The 18,991-nt window shown below is 39.7% G+C and overlaps 1 protein-coding gene and 1 long non-coding RNA gene across 3 annotated transcripts; one reads left to right on the forward strand and one right to left on the reverse strand.

The window, feature by feature from the left end:
• Window positions 1–3,410: 3,410 nt before the first annotated feature.
• Window positions 3,411–18,967, reverse strand: LOC148049169 (uncharacterized). 2 transcript variants are annotated; one of them, XR_015695628.1, is made up of 3 exons: window positions 18,829–18,967; window positions 14,569–14,861; window positions 3,411–3,782 (listed from the first exon to the last, which is right to left on the reverse strand). It is a non-coding gene; the product is annotated as an uncharacterized LOC148049169 (long non-coding RNA). The 2 variants fall into 2 exon arrangements; XR_015695627.1 differs by lacking the exon at window positions 18,829–18,967 and adding an exon at window positions 15,863–18,797.
• TCF24 (transcription factor 24) lies at window positions 4,622–13,564 on the forward strand. Its single transcript, XM_087706986.1, has 2 exons — window positions 4,622–5,240; window positions 11,982–13,564. Exons 1-2 carry the CDS (start codon window positions 4,851–4,853, stop codon window positions 12,093–12,095), a joined length of 504 nt encoding a protein of 167 aa, XP_087563112.1. The 5' UTR covers window positions 4,622–4,850; the 3' UTR covers window positions 12,096–13,564.
• Window positions 18,968–18,991: the final 24 nt, after the last annotated feature.

Consider the following 18,991-nt stretch of genomic DNA (forward strand, 5'->3'; position numbering starts at 1 on the left):
ATCTCACCCAATACTATTAATTTATTATTAGTTTTTAATTTTTAATTTATTATTTTAATTTATAATCTGAGGTATAATACTTCCTTGAGGTATAATGCTACATGCCTTCATGTCTACCTTATCATTTTTTTAAAGAAGAAATATTTTTTATTGAAATAGACACCTGTATATCAATTCTGTGAAGTTGTATTACACTACAGCATGGAATTTCAATATAAGCTTTATCCAGAGAAGAAAAAATATTGTATATTAGGTATAGATAGCATCACATATTATCCTGACAACAATATCAACATGATTTGCCATTGGCTTTTTTTTTTAACTTTTCATCTTATGTCAAGGATTTCCTGAAGATCTCTGTTCCAATAAGATGCTTTTACAAGATTCACCATGTGTGCTAATGCTGCTACCTGTTGTGCTGAAGAAGCTAGTCTTCTTACAGTCCTTATTATAAGACTTAAGTTGGTTATGAGGCTGCTTTAACACTGGAAGATATGTTAGATACAGAGTCTATTGACTCATAATTATGTATCTTTCTCCCTCCCCAATTGTGTTGACATACCTTCTTCTATTATAATGCAAAGTGTTTGTTCATGCCAGAGAGGCTCCAATGCAATGCTCATAGAAGAGACTTTTGTCAGTCAATTCAGTGTTTATTGTGAAATGGTACTCCTTCACCTACCATTGAACCTTGGCAACATGCCTGAAAATGTATTGCTGCTGCTAAGTCCTGCGTGAGGGGACCCATTGCATTTTTTTCACTGTACCAAGGGCTTTGTGAAGACAGAAATGAAGTGGAACACATGCTAAGTTTTCAAAACTTTCGGGGAAGCCAATTTAATTAATGCTTGATAAATCTAAATTCTTTTTGCTGCCACTACTTTATTCTACAATGAAATCTTTTTGCTTTGTCTTCTACATGCTTAAAGCTGCTATTACATTGCAGCAATAATCACTGCTACATCACCCAACCAGCAGGAGCAGAGATTCTGTGGTTTTGTTTCAACTGATTATAATTGCAATTATAATTAGGAACAAATGCTGCTCAATAAATGTAGTTAATGGAATAGGAATGTTAATCCATATGCTCTCTGTCTTAAGATAGTGTGAAAAATATGTAAGTTCAATTACTGAAAATCCAATGAATTGCAGTTGTACAATCTTGTGTCTTCAAAGACAAGTAGGTATTTGGAATTCTAATTCTAATTAATTATTTTCTGCACATATATTCATCTTTGGAGGGAGAGAGAAGCAAAATCCCCAAACTTTTTTATTGGTATTCAGAGGAAATGAAAAAGATTAGCCAGCTAAAAACTTTCACAAATGTTGTATTATGCCATTCATAAAGAAGTGTATTTAATTTAGCTTTTCCTAAGCTACTATCCTCCAGACGTATTAGCTATGAGCATTCATAATCTTCAAACAGAATAGATGCTGATCAGATTGTGAGTATTGAAGTCCAACATATATATTAGATGGACAACTGTCTTGATTTACAAAGCAGAGATCTCTGGCTTCAATATGAGAGTATCTATGATGATCTATGCATTTGTGGGAAGGTTCATAGGCCTTCCTAATGGCACACTTTTACAATAGTATGTAAAAATGTAATTTAAAAATCATGACTAATATTAAAACAATCCAGTTTTCCTCAATACAGAGGTTATGTGAAGTGACTTATGTGCCTGCTTATTCTACTGCCCAGATGTTAAGTATTTTAACACACATCTGGATTCAACAACTGCCAGAGAAACCCTTTATGGAATGGTTATCTATCTATTATTTTCATATTATACATTTATCATTTATAAAAAAACATTCTTATTTCTATTTATTTCTTGCTAATATGCAATGGTGCATAGTACACCTAAGCCTCATATTACAACAGGTTGGTAATTAGGTTGGCTAAGAGATCCCAAAGGTGCCTGAGTGGGTCTTTGCCCCATTCTAACCCGTGTTGCTTAGGAAGGAGTTCTTAATATTTCACACTTTTTGCGAGATGCTGCGAGGCTCTTCTTTTTGTCGACCTGGGCAGTGGGCTAACTGAAGGCCAGACTAATAAGCCTCTCCGTTGGAAAAGCAATGGGAAACCAGTGGGGTTTCACGACGCCAGGAAAATTGCGTGGATCTGCAACCTGGTAAGTCATTCGAAGGCGCGAAGTGGCGGCTGGATCTCGGAGGACGGAGCGCGAACGAAGACTGGGACGCACCCGTTGCGGCTTTGCGAGAGGCACTCTCGCTCTCGCGTGCACCAGGCTCGATTCCCCGCAGGCGAGACAGCCTGCCAGAAAGGGCAGAGGGCGACAAAACCCGGGGCGGGGGGAGGCGTCAGCAAAAGCCGAGCGCTGATGGGCGCGCTCCCCAACCCTTATAAAAGCCCGGGGCTTCCCCACACCCGTCCTGGATTAAATCTGCAACGGGAGAGTGGCGGCGCCCTGTCTCCCTGATCGGAGCCCCCAGGAGATCAAGTAAGTTCTTACTGAGGCAACTTTTTAATACTCTCGCAGGGCTCCCACGCGCTCTTTGGGTACGCATTTGGTCTTGCCGACAGGTTTACGATAGGTCGTGCCTTTGAGGAATTAAAAGATCCTCAAAGCAGTTTGAATTGAAAGTCTCTCATTTTCCTGAACTTTATTTCCGAGTAACTACCGTTTATTCGCTCGTATCCTGCTATTCCTCTTTGAATTGTTTCTATTTCAATATCTTTAAAAAAAATACTGTGCAAGCAAGGCAATCTTAGAGAACAGGTTTTAAGCTTTGCAATACTCCCCGGTGCAAAAGACAATCCAAATTATTTTAAAGGATTTATTTAGCCTCTGTAATCCGTAACGAGGAGCGCTAATATGAGTTGTGGTTTACTCTGATGATTTACTTCACAAGTACAGTAGGTTTAAATGCGTCCGATGACCGTTATATGGTTACAAGTGTGCCTGTAAATACGTATAATCTTAATTTTTAAAAATACATCCAGAAATTCTGAGTAAAATAGGACTGCGAATAAAGTAGTGTGAACTTAGATACTGTATATGGCTTTCAAATAGGTGGGATTTCCCCCACTGGTCTGACGGTTTGAATTGAGATGCCAATGTTATAGGGATTATTTAGTCTGATTGTTCATGTGTTAAACATGTATGTGGATATAAGACCCAGAAATATTTTCCATCTGTGCAATTCAGATAAATATGTAGAATAGTGTTCTACACCAAAAGCTTTCTTTCCTAGTATATGAATGAATACTAAATAAATAAATCCATATACTGTATAGAGGGATTCTAAACATCCAACAAATTCATTGACCTGTACAAATGCAGCTTTAATTGACAAACTCCATCAATTGTATTATTTATATTCAATCTTTTGCAGTAAAACAACTCAATTATAACATAATTTTAATTTGTAGTTTTAATAAGCTAAATGTTAAATACTAACACTTTAAATCCAAACTATTGAGTAATTATGCTAATAAATATTTTAAAACAAAAAATAATTGGATACATTTGAAAACCTATTAGGCCTTTACAAAAGGCATAACTGTAGGGCAACCATTTATGTTAACTCAAGAAAAATCTACCAGTATTATGTTTAATATAATTTATTATTCAACAATCCATTTTAAATTTAGAAACTTGAAACTGAAATTGAGGCAGTTCTCAAGCCGACCAGGAAAAACCTCTTAGAGTGCAGTTATTTCCAATCCTACGGTCTTTTTACTCCTTTGTGTCTCATCTCCTCCATTGCTTGGTTTCAGAAAAGTAGTTTCAGTTGAATGGAAAAGTCTGTAACTGAGAAAAATCATTTTATTAAAGTTAAATAAAATAGTTGGGCAGCACACAAATTTAATGTGCTTTTATTAATTGCTTGCTAGTTTTGCTAATAAAAACCACTGTTGAAAACTGTAGAGATAGATTATAATTTATAAGGCACAGTCCAGGTGAATACAGTCCTCAATAAATATAAGATTTACTGAATGCAAACACAAATTAGATTCAATGTACTTTATGGTTTGCAAGCTGCAAAAGCACTCATTTTTAAAATAATTGCAAATGATATTCCAAATCTATTTAATCTTTTATCTTTTAAAGTCAACATGTATCAGTACCAAAGAGGAAAGCAGTTCAATAAATGAGTTCACAATTGAGGCTTATATTTTTGCATATTTATTTGTTTATTTTAGTGTGGTAGAAGCATTTAAGCTTAAATAATCATTTAAATAAATGGATGGGATTGGATCTCTTTAGTATTTATGTGTAGAACCATCAGAAAATCCCAGTTTGTAGTTTGGGGACTACTCAGAAGTAAAAAGAAATGCATAAAAATATCTAAAAATCCAGGAAGAAAATCACTTCCACATTACTATAAAGAAATGTACTTTATATATTTATAAAGTAATTAGGAGCTGTGCTCAGCGTGATTTCCTACTTTTATCTGAACACTTTATTAACATTTCAACACTAATAGTTTCTGCTAGATAATAAGTCAAATTCACTGGGATTCACTTCTGAAAGATAATAAATGTTGGCGCCAAATATATTTCAAGTTAAGATGCTTAAAATATGTCCTAACATAGTGTTTAAATGTGCTCGTTATTTTCTGAGAATGCATTAGAATTGTAAATCCGTTGTTAGAACTATGTGCTGATGATTTTTCAGCTGAATTCTCCTATCTTAAAAATAAAACTGCAAGGTTAGTGGTTGCTGGCAAAGGGGAGAGAGAGAGAGAGAGAATTAAGAGAATATATTGCAGTATACTGAAAATTGTAACAGAAAGTTCTTAGAAATCAGATAGCAATACAGTTCTAAAAAAGAAAATGTGGTTGTGACAATTCAGGGTATAAGCTGGGAATTTATATCATGTTGGTTGCAGGTTTGGTCTTACCAATGGACTATAAAAATGTACCCGAGAACATCAAGGTCAATGTTCCAAGCTCAAATGCCTCTCCGCCACCCTCCACATCTGGCGCTAACTCCTTAGGACAACAGACTGGGGCAACTTTGGGGAGACCTGCAGCAGCCAACGCTGCACGAGAGCGTAGCCGAGTGCAGACCCTACGACATGCCTTCTTGGAGTTACAGAGAACTCTGCCCTCTGTGCCACCTGACACTAAGCTCTCCAAGTTGGATGTATTGCTTCTAGCCACCACCTACATTGCCCATCTCACCCGCAGCTTGCAGGATGAAGAAGAATTGCCTGGCAAGAGCTTGGGAACCCTGAGGGGGGATGGCTACCTACACCCTGTTAAGGTAAGCAAGGCAAAAGAAGTAATATTTTTTCCTAGAAGGTCCAATCATAGTATTGTTTGAAAACCTTTCCATTGTGCAGAAATCTTCAGGCAAAACGGCATACTAATATACAAGTACATTAGTCTATACAAGAAAGCTTTAGCATTACAGAATCAGCAGAATCAATTAGAACCAAGTGAACCACAATTCATTGATGTGATTCCATATGACACTTCAGATAGATACAGCATTAAACCTCTGTGTACCATAATCATTATGCCCAATACCAGGGACTAGGTTTTAAGTGACTCCCATTTATTACAAAGCAATTTATGCCTTATGACAGTGGCTGTTTGATCCAGATATCCCTTTTCCTGGTCTCAAATAATGTCATTATTTCCACCAAAAAATAGATTCTGCTGTTTTACACAAGCACTTTGACAGTGGCAATTCCAAACTGGATACTCAATTCACAAACATGTTATTTCAAATTGCCCCATTTTCCCCAAGATATGCCAAAATATATCCCATTGGAGAGTAATTACCCCAATGTAAAATCCACTGCCTTATGAACCATCTTAGTTCATATTCCAACTACAAAAGGACTTCCCCTTGCTACTATGTCTTTAATAAGTAATTTATTTAATAATTTACACTTAGCTTAATTCAAGAAAGTACTACTTAAAGACCTAGTAATCAAGAATTATGTTAAACCAAACTAAATGGACCTTGATGTAAGTAGTCCTTTCATTATTTGTTTCCAAAACTAACATTATCTAACAGTGATCGTGAATGAGCCTGTATACACTTTTAAAAATAGTTTTATTGTAATGTAGATCAATGATGGGCTTGATATATAGTTACGCATTTGTCCTCTAGCAAAAAATAATTATATTTTAATTGTTTTTTAAAAAAAATCATTCTGGCTATAAACATAGGAGTACATACAGCACAAATAATAATGTAGAGCAGAAAGTAAAGCATATTCTTAAAATAATTGAAACAGCATTGACATCTCAAATGTTAAAATATACTCCACTCTGTAGTCTCAAAGCAGTCCTGCAACTGACAGAGTGCTCCCTCAGGCCAGATTTTGACAGTTTTCAAGACTAGTCATATACTTTTCCTAAGGGGATATACTTTGGGTACAGTAAAGAGAGATGTGGTCAGACGAACCCAGATGGGAGAGGGGGATTGCTCTATATGCCTGTCTTAAGTTTGAGTACATATGGTCTAGAGTATTCTTACCTCTGATGGTACACTGCACATACTGCACAAACCTAGAGAGAACAGACTTTAGACTGGCTTGATTAAAATCCCCAGCCACGATAAAAGCGCCCTCAGGATAAGTTTGCTGCTGCCTCTTCAGGGGTGGGTTTCAAAAATTGTTCAAACCTACTCTTTGGTTGTGGCCTCCTTTGTGGGAGTGGCTTGCCACCCATGTGACCGGATGGGAGTGGCTTGCCCATGTGACCAGATGGAAGTGGCCTGCCACCTATGTGACCTGGTGGGAGTGGCCAAGACGATGTTATTACTAGATATTACTAATTACTAGATATTATTAATATTACTAGATCATTATTAATGCGTAGATAACTGCAAGACATTACACACCCACTTACACATACGCACAAACTATGACAGTGCCAGGAAAACACCAAAAAAATAAGAACCCCCCCCCCAAAAAAAGACTGCCAATGAAACCAGGTTTTTTTCCTAAGCCTAAGGACAGGAAAAACAAAGTCACTGGGATAAAAACCATCAAGGCAATGTGGAAAATTATAAAGGACAGGCGCTCACGGAACCATCAACCACCTCAGAATTACCTAAACAACGAGGGTGAAACACACTAAATCTGGCAAAGCTCCCTTGCACCAACCTGGCCTGCCCATAGAAAAGCAGCCACTTTGAGACACATAAACCTGGTCTGAACACTTAAAAGCAACATATTGCATCACAAATAAAACATTTGCAAAAAGGAATAACATTTCTTGTAATAAACATTCTATAAACAATAAATAAATAAAAATTCCCTAAAATAATTAAAAACAACCACGTTCAGAGAACACCAAAGGACCCCACAGTCCTCTCCCTCCTTATCTTTTTCTTTGTTGTCCTAACTTTCTCCTCTTTCCCCCCCAACCCCACTTCCTTCTAGTACTGATGATGTTACCTAGTTTGGTAATGAAATGCCTGTAAGAAAACCACCAAGCTCAGAAAGCAGCAAGGATCCCACTAGCCCCCACCTCCTCTTTCTCCCTCTCTTTCTCCTGTTTGTCCTTTCTCTTTCTCCCCCCCACCCCCACTCCCTTCTAGCACTGATGATGTTACCAAACTAGGAGTGCTGGAGAGGAGCTCTCACAGGGCGAAGAGCTTCCTGCTACAGGCACAATCTATCTGCAGCCGTAAATGACTGCAAGCAGCAGCTACAGGCACCTGCTCGCAGCTGACAGTTACGTTTGGGAGCGGAGGTGGCGGCAGCGGAAGCGGGCACAGCATGGGATGTCCCAAAGGTCGGGCACTTTTGGAACCTTCACAGGGCCAGGAACGACTGGAAAACAAGCCCACCGCCGCTTCCGAGTGCCATATCTTCGCTCCGCAAGCGGCAGACGTTCCTGTTGCGAGGCCATCCCATGCTCCAGCCTGGCCAGGGAAGACAGGAGCCCTTCATGCCCGCCAAGCCTCCACACGACGTGCCACCTTGGTCGCGCCAGGGCAACCTTCCGCCAGCCCGCCCACTGAGTGATGGCTGGATGGGCGTTGGTGAGCCCCGCTGCCCCGGCCACGTGGTGCCCACTCCTCACCTTGAAGGCAACATTGTGGAACTGCTGCTGAGTGAGGACTGGCTGGGCAGCACCCGCCGTTAACCACCCTCTCCTGGGTCATGCCCATGCCCCTACCCACGCCGCCTGCTGAGTAGAAGGAGGTGGCTGGGATGCGTTGCTAGGCGGCCAGCAGGGCGGAGATTTAGATTTTGATTTAGATTTTAATAAGACTTATAGGCCGCCCTTCTCCCTGAGGGGACTCAGGGCGGCTTACAATCACAAAGGGAAGGGTGTGCAATAACAAGACAAACAATAAGTGACCAATAATAAAATAGTAAACCACAACATACATTCAACAATCAACATTCGGGCGGGTAATTTAAAAACCTATCCCCAGGCCTGCTGGGAGAGCCAGGTCTTGAGGGCTGTGCGGAAGGTCTGGATGGTGGTGAGGGTACGAATCTCAACGGGGAGATCGTTCCACAGGGTCGGAGCTACAACAGAAAAGGCTCTCCTCCGTGTAGTCGCCAGTCGGCATTGACTGGCGGATGGAATCCGGAGGACGCCCAGCCTGTGTGATCTGATCGGTCGGAGGGAGGTAATCGGCAGAAGGCGGTCTCTCAAGTATCCAGATCCACTACCATGGAGTGCTTTAAAGGTGGTCATCAATACCCTGAAGCGCATCCGGAGACTAACAGGTAGCCAGTGCAGCTCGCGGAGGATGGGTGTAATGTGGGCGAACCGTGGTGCGCCCACTATCACTCGCGCGGCCGCATTCTGGACTAACTGCAGTCGCCGGGTGCTCTTCAAGGGCAACCCCATGTAGAGCCCATTGCAGTATTCCAGCCTAGAGATCACAAGGGCTCGAGTGACTGTTGCGAGAGCCTCCCGATTCAGGTAGGGCCGTAACTGGCGGACCAGGCGAACCTGGGCAAATGCCCCCCTGGTCACAGCCGACAACTGATGGTCGAGAGTCAGCTGTGGATCCAGGAGGACTCCTAAGTTACGGACCCTATCTGAGGGGTATAAAATTTGACCCCCCAGCCTGAGTGTTGGGATGTCGACCAAATTATTGGGAGGAAAGCACAACAGCCACTCGGTCTTGTCCGGGTTGAGTACCAGTTTGTTAGCGCTCATCCAGCTCTTAACGGCCTCAAGACCCCGGCTCATCACGTCCACCGCTTCATTGAGTTGGCACGGGGTGGACAGATACAATTGTGTATCGTCCGCGTATTGGTGGTATTTTATCCCGTGCCTCCGAATGATCTCGCCCAGCGGTTTCATGTATATGTTAAATAGTAGGGGGGATAAGACCTAACCCTGTGGCACCCCATATGTTAGGGGCCTCAGGGACGATCTCTGCCCCCCGACCAACACCGACTGTGACCTGTCCGAGAGGTAAGAGGAGAACCACTGCAAAACAGTGCCTCCCACCCCCACCTCCCGCAGTCGTCGCAGAAGGATACCATGGTCGATGGTATCGAAAGCCGCTGAGAGGTCAAGGAGAACCAGGATGGACGCATGGCCTCCATCTCTGGCCCTCCAGAGATCATCAGTCAATGCGACCAAAGCGGTTTCTGTGCTGCAACCAGGTCTGAAGCCGGACTGGAAGGGGTCAAGATAACTAGCTTCCTCCAAGGCCCGTTGAAGCTGGAAGGCCAGCAGGGCGGAGGTGGGTGCGGCGCTGCCGCACTTGCCCTTGGGGCTTTTCTTATGGACATATTGGCTGGCGCTGCTTCAGGGCGCCCCAGGCGCCGGCTCCTCTGAGTGTAGCCCACTCCCCCTCCCAAGAATACCGTTTTCTTTTTAAAAACGCCTCTGCAGACATTGAAAACCTGCGAGGTTGCTTTGGGAGGGGGAAGACAGGGAGCATTTCCCCCACCCCTTCCCTGGTTGCCTGCAGCCTCGGAGCCTGCAGCAACTTGCACAGTAAAGGCAATTAAGAACTCTCGCTCGTGAGATTTTCTTTACTGTGCAAAGACTTGCTTTAAGACTGCAGGCTCCGAGGCTGCAGGCACCCAGGAAGGGGGGCAGAGGGAAATACTGCCCATCTGTCTCCTTCCAAAGCAACCTTGCAGGTTTTCAAGATCACCCGGAGAGGCGTTTTTTAAAAAGAAAATCCTGAAAAGCCACAAGATCTGGAGAGACGGGCAGCTGGTCTTTTTTTTTGGGGGGGGGGGAATCCCCAGAACCAGGAGCGCAACCCGCATGGCTTGTTCAAAGAGCAAAAGAAAGGGACAGAAGAGGAGTTCAGCTGTTTGAAAAGCCCGGCTTGGAACTCCTCTCCTGTTCCTTCTTTTGCTGTCTGTACATGCAGTGCGGGTTGCGCTCCCTTTTCTTTCATAGCCAGCTCGTTTCCAAATGTTAGCGCAGCACTCTCTAAGTTACATGACGCCATAAATCAATTTTTTCCATCCCTTTCCATGGATCCCCACCCCATTGGAAACGAGCTGGCTATGAAAGACAAGGGAGCACAACCCGCACGGCTTGTTCAAACAGCAAAAGAAGGGACAGGAGAGGAGTTTGGCTGTTTGAAAAGCTCTGCTTGGAACTCCTCTCCTGTTCCTTCTTTTGCTGTTTCTACATGCCGAGCGGGTCGTGCTGCCTTGTCTTTCATAGCCAGCTCGTTTCCAATTGGGGTGGGGATCCATGGAGAGGGACGGGAAAAAATTGATTTATGGCGTCATGTAACCTGTGATAACTATAACAGAAATCTCTCTAGGTAAATAAAATGGCCAACAAATGACAGTTAAGAATTCCACATCTGCAGAACAGTGAGTATAAGCAACTCTACTGTTAGTACACCAGTTATTATGTATGTAAATACAAACTCCTCCACCTTTGCTTTTACCAGAATTGCTGTTTCTGTCAAAGCGGTGTGTGGTGCGGTTAGTTAGCTCCACTGACGCATCTGGTGCAAGTGGATGAAGCCAGGTCCCTGTGATGATCATCACACAGCAGTCACGAATGAGCTTATTCGCTGCCATCCATAGCTCTAGTTCATCAGTTTTGTGGACAAAGGATTAGAGTTGGTTAAAAAAATGCTTGGTAATGCTGGTCTGTAAGGCTGCTTCTGTAACCGAACTAGCAAACCAGCTCTGCATCCCTGCTTTTGCTCTCTTCACCATCTCCTAGGCCCAACAACGTCTTACTATGTCACTCGGTATATTATGAGACTGCTGGAAGTTGCTGGTAATATCTAGTCAACTAGAAGATCCAATCTTTAATAACTCCCTGTGGGTATAGACTAGTTTTTGCCTAACTCTACTGTGGCACCAGGAGTTCAAAGCCGCAGCGTCTAAGCGCGCTGCCGTGTAGGACAGTAGTTTATGATGATTTAAACCTAATGTAATAAATGTGCTGGCCTATTATTTTTTACCTTCTGCCACCAGTTTGCAAATCTTTTCTAAAGGTAAGCTGTCAGTAATTGTAGACAAACGGCACAATAAAATTAAATAGGCATCAGAGCTCAATCTAAAGGTATCTAATGAGGTAGCAAGATCTTCTTTCTTATCTATACCAATCTATATAGCTCTCCATCTCATGATGTCAGTCTTGCAAGGTGATCCAGACAGAAGAAACACACCCAAATGAAGTAGCTGAAATATAGTTGTAAAGTTTCATTAACAGATCTTGTAAGTCTGAAAGTATATTTTCCCCTATTGTTTTTACAGCCCCCAAAAACGTAGGGAGTATCCCTTTTGAGTTTGTCACACCAACATTTTTGCTGCAAGCTCAGCTACTAATTATCCAGCTGTTCCCCTGGCTATGGTTTTTCTGTCTCCCATGGGCATACCCATATACCATTACACATGCTTTCTATTTGCATTGGTTCAATGCAAGCAGCAGATTATAAAGGATGGGAGAATTTATAGTCCAATAACTGATAAACATATTCTTAAATGAACTAGCTTAATTCATGTAATTGCTAATAAAACTGCTGGTTTCCTGCATTTGTGCAAGCAATACTAATCTATTTTGCATCTTCATCTTCTAGAAATGGCCAATGAGATCACGCTTATACATTGGAGCATCAGGACAATTTTTGAATCCCTCAGCGCAATCAGAAAATGTAAATCAAGGTGAAACCTCAACAAATTCTCAAATTTAATCCTGTTTTTTTCTTAAATGCTATTGTATTTATTATTCCAGATACATTTAAATAAGGTCTTCCAATATCTGTGATATTTCTTCCAATTGACCGGCATCCTTAGATGGTAGGCTTGAAATTCAGCATGTTAGTTCAGATTGCTTTCTTCATAGCCAGGGACAACGTGTTCATCTCGGATGTGTATTATAATTTATTTGTTTCTTACATAGCTACTATTTCTGAAGAGGCAAAATATATTTTTCATTGTGTGAATGGTGCTACTATTGAAATCCATAAGATACCAGCTCATGTGTCATCTTGTTTATGAGAACATATCTTTTCTTTGTGAAGAAATGGCTGAATGTAATATAGTGGATAATTTACAGGCATTTTGCTTCCTTTGTTGATAATTAATGAAATGTGGATTGTTTTACCCCAATATTGAAGAAATTAAATAAGATAACCAAATACTGTGTAGATTTTTAAGCTAATGTTTAAAAGCTGAGCCGCATAGTCACCTTGAACTGTGGGATGGGCAGAAATAAATTTGATAAATAAATAAAATAAATAATGCATCCAAGCTTTGGGGACTTTTAACTGAGAAGAGCTCCGCACAACTATTTCAAGTATTCCAATGATCCATGTTATATACTCAGATATATCTATTCATAATTTGCCATATGTGTCACAGAATTATGATAGATGACATAAGGCAATAATCTTCTCACACAGGTTGTCCTTAACATTTGTCATGCTCAAAGGTAAGCAAGTTAGAAATCAAAACTGCAATTGTGTTCAATAGCTATTGAGATGTCAGTTCAAGCCCTCAATATTAAGGTAGCTGGTGTTTTGAAGAATTAATCCAAGAAATAACATTGCAAAACTGGATGTATGAACTTTAGACATTAAATTCTGTTGATGTTATAATGTACCTCAACAAAAAAATATTGCTTTGAAGAATAAGTTACAGCTTTCATACTTTCTTAAAAATATGTTCAAAATTCTTTTTACGATGTATTGTTACAAACTGTACATCTACTAATTTTTCATAATATTTGATCATTTTATTTATACTGTGTATGTATAATCACTATTCAATTTACAACAATTCATACATCTAATGAAACTAATCCTGAGAAATGTATGCTCCATCTTTCTATCAGTTTGTAGAGTGCCTGAAGATTCTTTGCTCTTGCTATTGCAGCTTTCCCACTGGAAGTATTACTTACATGTTGTTTTGTTAACTAGCTAAAGCAGAAACAAAAGTTATTCCAAAACACAAGTGTGGCATAAAAATAATGTACGTAGATTTGTAGATTAAACTGGCTATTAAACCTGTAGTATAATTTGCTATTTATCTTGAAAGTACCAATTATTTTGGGAAAGAGCTTCTGCTTCAACATATACATATTCTTTACAAATGATGCTCCCCGCAGAATGTAAAGCTTGCATATTTGGTTAATTTGATTTAATATTGCATGTAAGCAACAATGATTACAAGTACAGACACTTTTTCTTATTGTATGAATAAATTATTTGCAAAATTATGTCTCAAATAATGTTTATTGTTATGTACTTTTTAAAACTACTTTGAATTATTTTTTTTTAATGCAAACATTTCCAGGGAAGCCAAGAAAATCAGATTAAAAGGTTTTTAAGAAATTGTACATCTTTTAGTAAAATTGGAATTTTAAGTACATTATCATTATGGATCAAGCCATTATGGCAATGTATTTTTTATCTTTAGTATTAAAAACTCACATCTTCATTGTTGAGGAAAAGCTTTATCTGAAATGCTATTATTTGGATGCAATGATGACAATTATGTAGCATCATGTTGTCGATTTTTGTTTTGGCATTTCTTTAAAAATATTCTTAGCTCATGTATGAATTTGTAGATGCTGTTCACCATTCCTAATATTAGCATTTCCTGAGAGTTACTTCTCTCTTTTTCTTATCATACACAGTCACACGCTATTAGTTCATAAGGAATAATTGCACATTGTCTTTAGGTTATTAGAGTAAGGATTTTTTACAGGAAATTCTTCATAAGTTTTTTAGCAATATTTGATATCTATGTTAAGCTGTACTGAATTATGTTGACTTTTTCAATATATTATACATATATGCATATGCACACAAAATAAAAGAAATATAGCAAGGTGGAAAAAGGACTGCGTATTACATACAATCACAGGTTATAAAAGATCATCTCTAAGTCAAATGTTATACTAAAACTCAAGATCTGAGAATCTCATATTTTTTAAAAGTAAGAATTTTTTTATGTTTCAAAGTAATAAAGCATGGAATAGTTGTATAGCTATTAAATCGTATTACAGTTTTTCAAATCTACAATAAAATAGTATTATCTGTTACTAAAAATCAGTTAAATTTTGAGAATAATTTTAACTGCTGCTCAGAATAATTTTTTAACTCCCCCACTTCCTCTAATCCAGCATTTTTCCTTAGATTCAGTGGGATCCAGAAATATTACCTTTGGAATTGTTTTCTTCCAAATAGAGGACCATGTTTTTTCCCTGGCATCTTCCAGGTTCCTTTCACTAATTTTTGTTTCCTTGGTGGTGGCAATACATAATTGACATAGCCTGTCTTCATGGCACTCGTTTTCTTAAAATCTCAGATGTATTCATTGGCTAATAAATGTTGAGGATCTTTCATTCAGTGTGAAAGAATTGCCGTCTAACAAAATTTTATATCGCTTATGAATTCTTTCTTCAGGAATACTCTAGTCAACTATGTATTCAGTGTTTTTTTTTTACCAGGTGACTGTAAGCAGAAGAAAGAAAACTGGTTAAAAACAGTAGTGCTGTAATTTTATTTTAATTTCTAGCATTGTGACAGCATAATACAAAAGAGAACAAACATTACCTTACTGCTATTCTATAATTCAAGAAACAATCCTAATTTTCAGAGGGACCTATTGTCTATCTAGCCTGAGATACTGGTAATTTTGTCTTGAATGTGTTTAAAGGTTGACCACTGAATTCTGAAACAGCTTTATTTTATTTTCCTAATATAGCTGTCCCAACTAAACTCTACTAAACAGAAGATTCCTGCCCCTTTCATGTAATATAGCGTAAAAGAATTATTTTTACAGTCCTTGTGAAAAGTTCTCTTTTAGCAATAATTTATTCTTTAGTTGTTCCAACAATTAACTTTGATTCCGCCAAAGTATGTATAAACAGTTCATAATTAAGTTACATTGTGATTGTTGGCATGTATGCAGATAAAAAAATACTTCATATTTTTACAATACTTTTTTTATCTGAAAAATAGTCATTTTAGTATCATTTTCTTTCCCCCACCCCCTTTTATCTAGGTTATTATTTTTAAATAATTCAGGTGGCAAACATAACTAATGCTACTTCCTTCTATTTCCCCCATAATTATATCCCAATGAGGTGAGTTGGACTCAAAGTGGTGACCAGCCCAAAGTCATCCCACTGGCTTTCATGCCTAAGGCAGAACCGGAGCTCACAGTCTTCTGATTTCTAACCTTAACTACTATACTAAATTGGCGCTCTATGCTAAATGCTATGCATTCTGACGCAAATATTTTTTCCCAAAATATGCAGTGTGATATAATGGTATGAGAGCTGCTATGTTATTATTTCACATTTAAATGTAATCTAAAATATGTACACATATAAACAAAACAGTCCATTCCAGAAGAGCAATAATCTGAACAATTTAACACTTATGAAAAAAAGAATGGCGGATAGGAAACAATATCAGGCATTAGTGTTTTAAGGTTATGCAGTACTTACAATGAATGGAAACGATTGATAGAGGACACATGGATCCAGGAAGTAATCCTATAGCAGGAACACTAACATAAAAATTCTGATGAATAAGAAAGGGAAGATCTATACTGGTGTACCTTTACCATTAACATGCAAAAGAAAATGGATAGGAGGAACACAGTGTTGAAAGAAAAATCGATCTGGTTAAGGTCCAAGCTGGGAGAAAGATGCTAGAAATAAAATGGAGGCTGGAGGCTGATTGGAAAGAAAGCTCCATTTATTGATGAACAGAACCACCAGGGTTTATGGTTCTGGTGCAGCTGACCAATTGTTTTGATGAGTACATGGATTTTTATAAGTTTCATAGATAACTGCTAGGGGGTTGTGCAATGTCTGAAATACCCTTATGAGATTGTGTGATGTAGGAAACTCTGTGTCTTCTGCTAAATGGTAGTGGATTAATCATATTATGTCCTGAAGGATCATATTCTGTTCTTAACCCCATCACCCTGAAGCAGAAGGTCTTTTGTTTTGTAGATACGCTGGTTCAGTCTTAATGGACACAAAATATCTGCTGGGGGGGGGGTTGCTATTAAGAAAGACTGAGTCTCCTTTCTGTTTCTAAGAACATGTTTCCCCATTTCTCCCTTTGGGAAAATATAATATTCTGCTTTTTTAATATTTCCCAAAATATTTCATTCTTCTAGGAGCGGGGAGATGCTTCCTACAATTATACAGACAAATGTGATACCCACATCTGTCTCCCACAGTGGTTGGATTCAAATTTTTTACCACCGGTTCTGTGGGCTTGGCTTGGTGGACGTGGCATGGCTTGGTAGGGATGGCTTGGTGGGCGTGGCAGGGGAAGGATACCATAAAATCTCCATTCCTTTTCCACTCCAGCTGGGACTTGGGAGGTGGTGGCAGGGCCAGTCAGAGGTGGTATTTACCGGTTCTCAGAACTACTCAAAATTTCCACTACCAGATCTCCAGAACTGGTCAGAACCTGCTGAAAACCACCTCTAGTCTCCCACCTTACAAAGATCTCAACTTTACAACTCCTCAGCCTCTCTTCCTAGCTGCTGAAGCACTTTTCAAATTCACAACAGAAATGGAAATATTCTTATTTCCCTCTTCAGGGTAATTTTAAATCATATCCTGCTTCTGAATGTTCCTGAGATCACAATGATATCAAATAAACCTGTGAAATTATAGGGCCTTTCCACATGGCATAAACATGTCCTGGCAGTATCTTTATTTTCACTATTCCCAGTCCATGAGTGAAAAGGCTTAAGCATCTATCAATCAAATCTTATTATAGTCAAAGACCAGCATAAGGAGGGCAAGATAGTGTTAAAATAGTATTTATCTTTATTCACCCACCATCTAAGTAACTTCAAGATTTTAACCTTTGTCACCCATAATCCTTGAGAGAGAAAGCAGCCAGTAATAATTGAAAGTAGAGGCAGTAGCAGGCTAGATATTGGCAATTGGGACAGAAAATTTCATCTTGTCCCACAGTGGTAGGATTCAAAATTCAAGTGTCCTTGACTTACAACCATTTGTTTAGTGACCATTCAAAGTTCCAATGGCACTGAAAAAGGTGACTTCTAAGCATTTTTCACACTTAAAACAATTGAACAATTCTCATGGTAACCTGATCAAGATTTGGGCACTTGACAACTGGCCTACATTTATGATGGCTGCAGTATCCCAAGGTCATGTGACAAGCAGAATCAATGGAGAGGCCAGATTCACTTAACAACTGTGTTACTAAACAACTGCAGTGATTCACTGAACAGCTGTAGCAAGAAAGATGGTAAATGGAGCAAAACTCACTTAACAATTGTCTTGCTTAGCAAGAAAAATAGCAATAGCAACAGCACTTAATACTGTTTCACAGTGCTTTATAGTCCTCTCTAAGCAGTTTACAGAGTCAGCCTATTGTCCCCAACCAAATGTTGGGCTCAGTTGTCATGGTCAAGAACTACCTCTAGTTCCCCCCCCCCCCCCCATTTCATTAAAGAGTGGACAGCAGTGGCAAAAAGCTATAACTGGATCAACTGGCCCAATTCATCCATTGCTAGCATGGGTCAAGTCAGTAATATTGCATGATCCTGACTCTAAATGTTTACCCTCAAGAAAGGTTACTGTATTTGCCAAGGCCCTATTGCTGTTTTTTTTCCTGTTGTAGGAACTTAGCATCCACCCCTCTCCTAGAAGAATGAAATATCCTAGGAAATATTGAAAAGGCAGAATATATTTCCCTGGATAAGAAATGGAGAAACATGTTTTTGGGCAGGAAACAGACTCACTTTTAATAGCCTCACCTTTCTCAATGACCATTAGGGGCCCTGAGCTAGTTTACTCTGCATAACAATGATAGGATTAGCTTTCTACTGAAACCCACCACATGCATCTGGGAACTCAACCAACTTAGACTCAAAACACAAGCTAGAGAGTTGCCCCTGCATGGGCCCATGGGAGTCTGACAACCAATCAGAATACATTTCTTACACAGGAACAGGAAACAGAGAGGTGGGGCTGAACAGAGAGTATAAAGCCTGGAACTTTCAGCATCTCGCTCTCTTCTTCTTCACCCAACATCTGGAAGCATGCGATCACCTTTCCCCCCAGGATCTCAAACCATGTGGCCCTGTCCACCATTAAACCATCTTTCCAAGCAGCCTCCATGTTTCCAGTGTCTTTTTACCCCACTTGGGGCTAAACCCAGAAGGACATTTCTTCCAACACTGTTGTTTTTTAAATATTTTCCCTGGATTTTGTAAACTGGAGTAGGCGGCTATATAACAATTAATCCAGTAAAGTAATAAGGCGCGGTTCCGAGATGTCTGTCTGCCTTCCTAGCATCGGCTACCAGCTCCTGGAGTTCCAGTTTGCTACCTTTACGAGCCCAAACTCGGCCAGGTATGGAACTACATTTTCCACAATGCATCGCGAGCCTGTATATTTTTTAGCGTCGATCCTACCGTGAGAGGTAATTCATGCCGTTTTCACGAAGGGAAACTCAGAAACGAGTGGTTGGCTTGTTCGTTAAAAGTAGTTTGAAAGAAATATCCGAAAGTATCCCATTTCATTTGGGTTTGTAAACGGGTCCTGACCGGCATTAAACTTCGGTGCTACATGAACCTG

Source organism: Thamnophis sirtalis, unplaced genomic scaffold (assembly GCF_051295495.1).
Source record: "Thamnophis sirtalis isolate CommonGarterSnake01/CBP01778 unplaced genomic scaffold, rThaSir2_p1.2 scaffold_2, whole genome shotgun sequence".
In the NCBI taxonomy this organism is placed as follows: domain Eukaryota; kingdom Metazoa; phylum Chordata; class Lepidosauria; order Squamata; family Natricidae; genus Thamnophis; species Thamnophis sirtalis.

Bases quoted from the DNA above. Each gene is read 5' to 3' on its own strand.
- TCF24 (XM_087706986.1), top strand. From the start codon at position 4,851: ATGTTGGTTGCAGGTTTGGTCTTACCAATGGACTATAAAAATGTACCC. The intron at 5,241-11,981 runs GTAAGCAAGGCA...TTCATCTTCTAG, and splicing joins GCTACCTACACCCTGTTAAG to AAATGGCCAATGAGATCACG.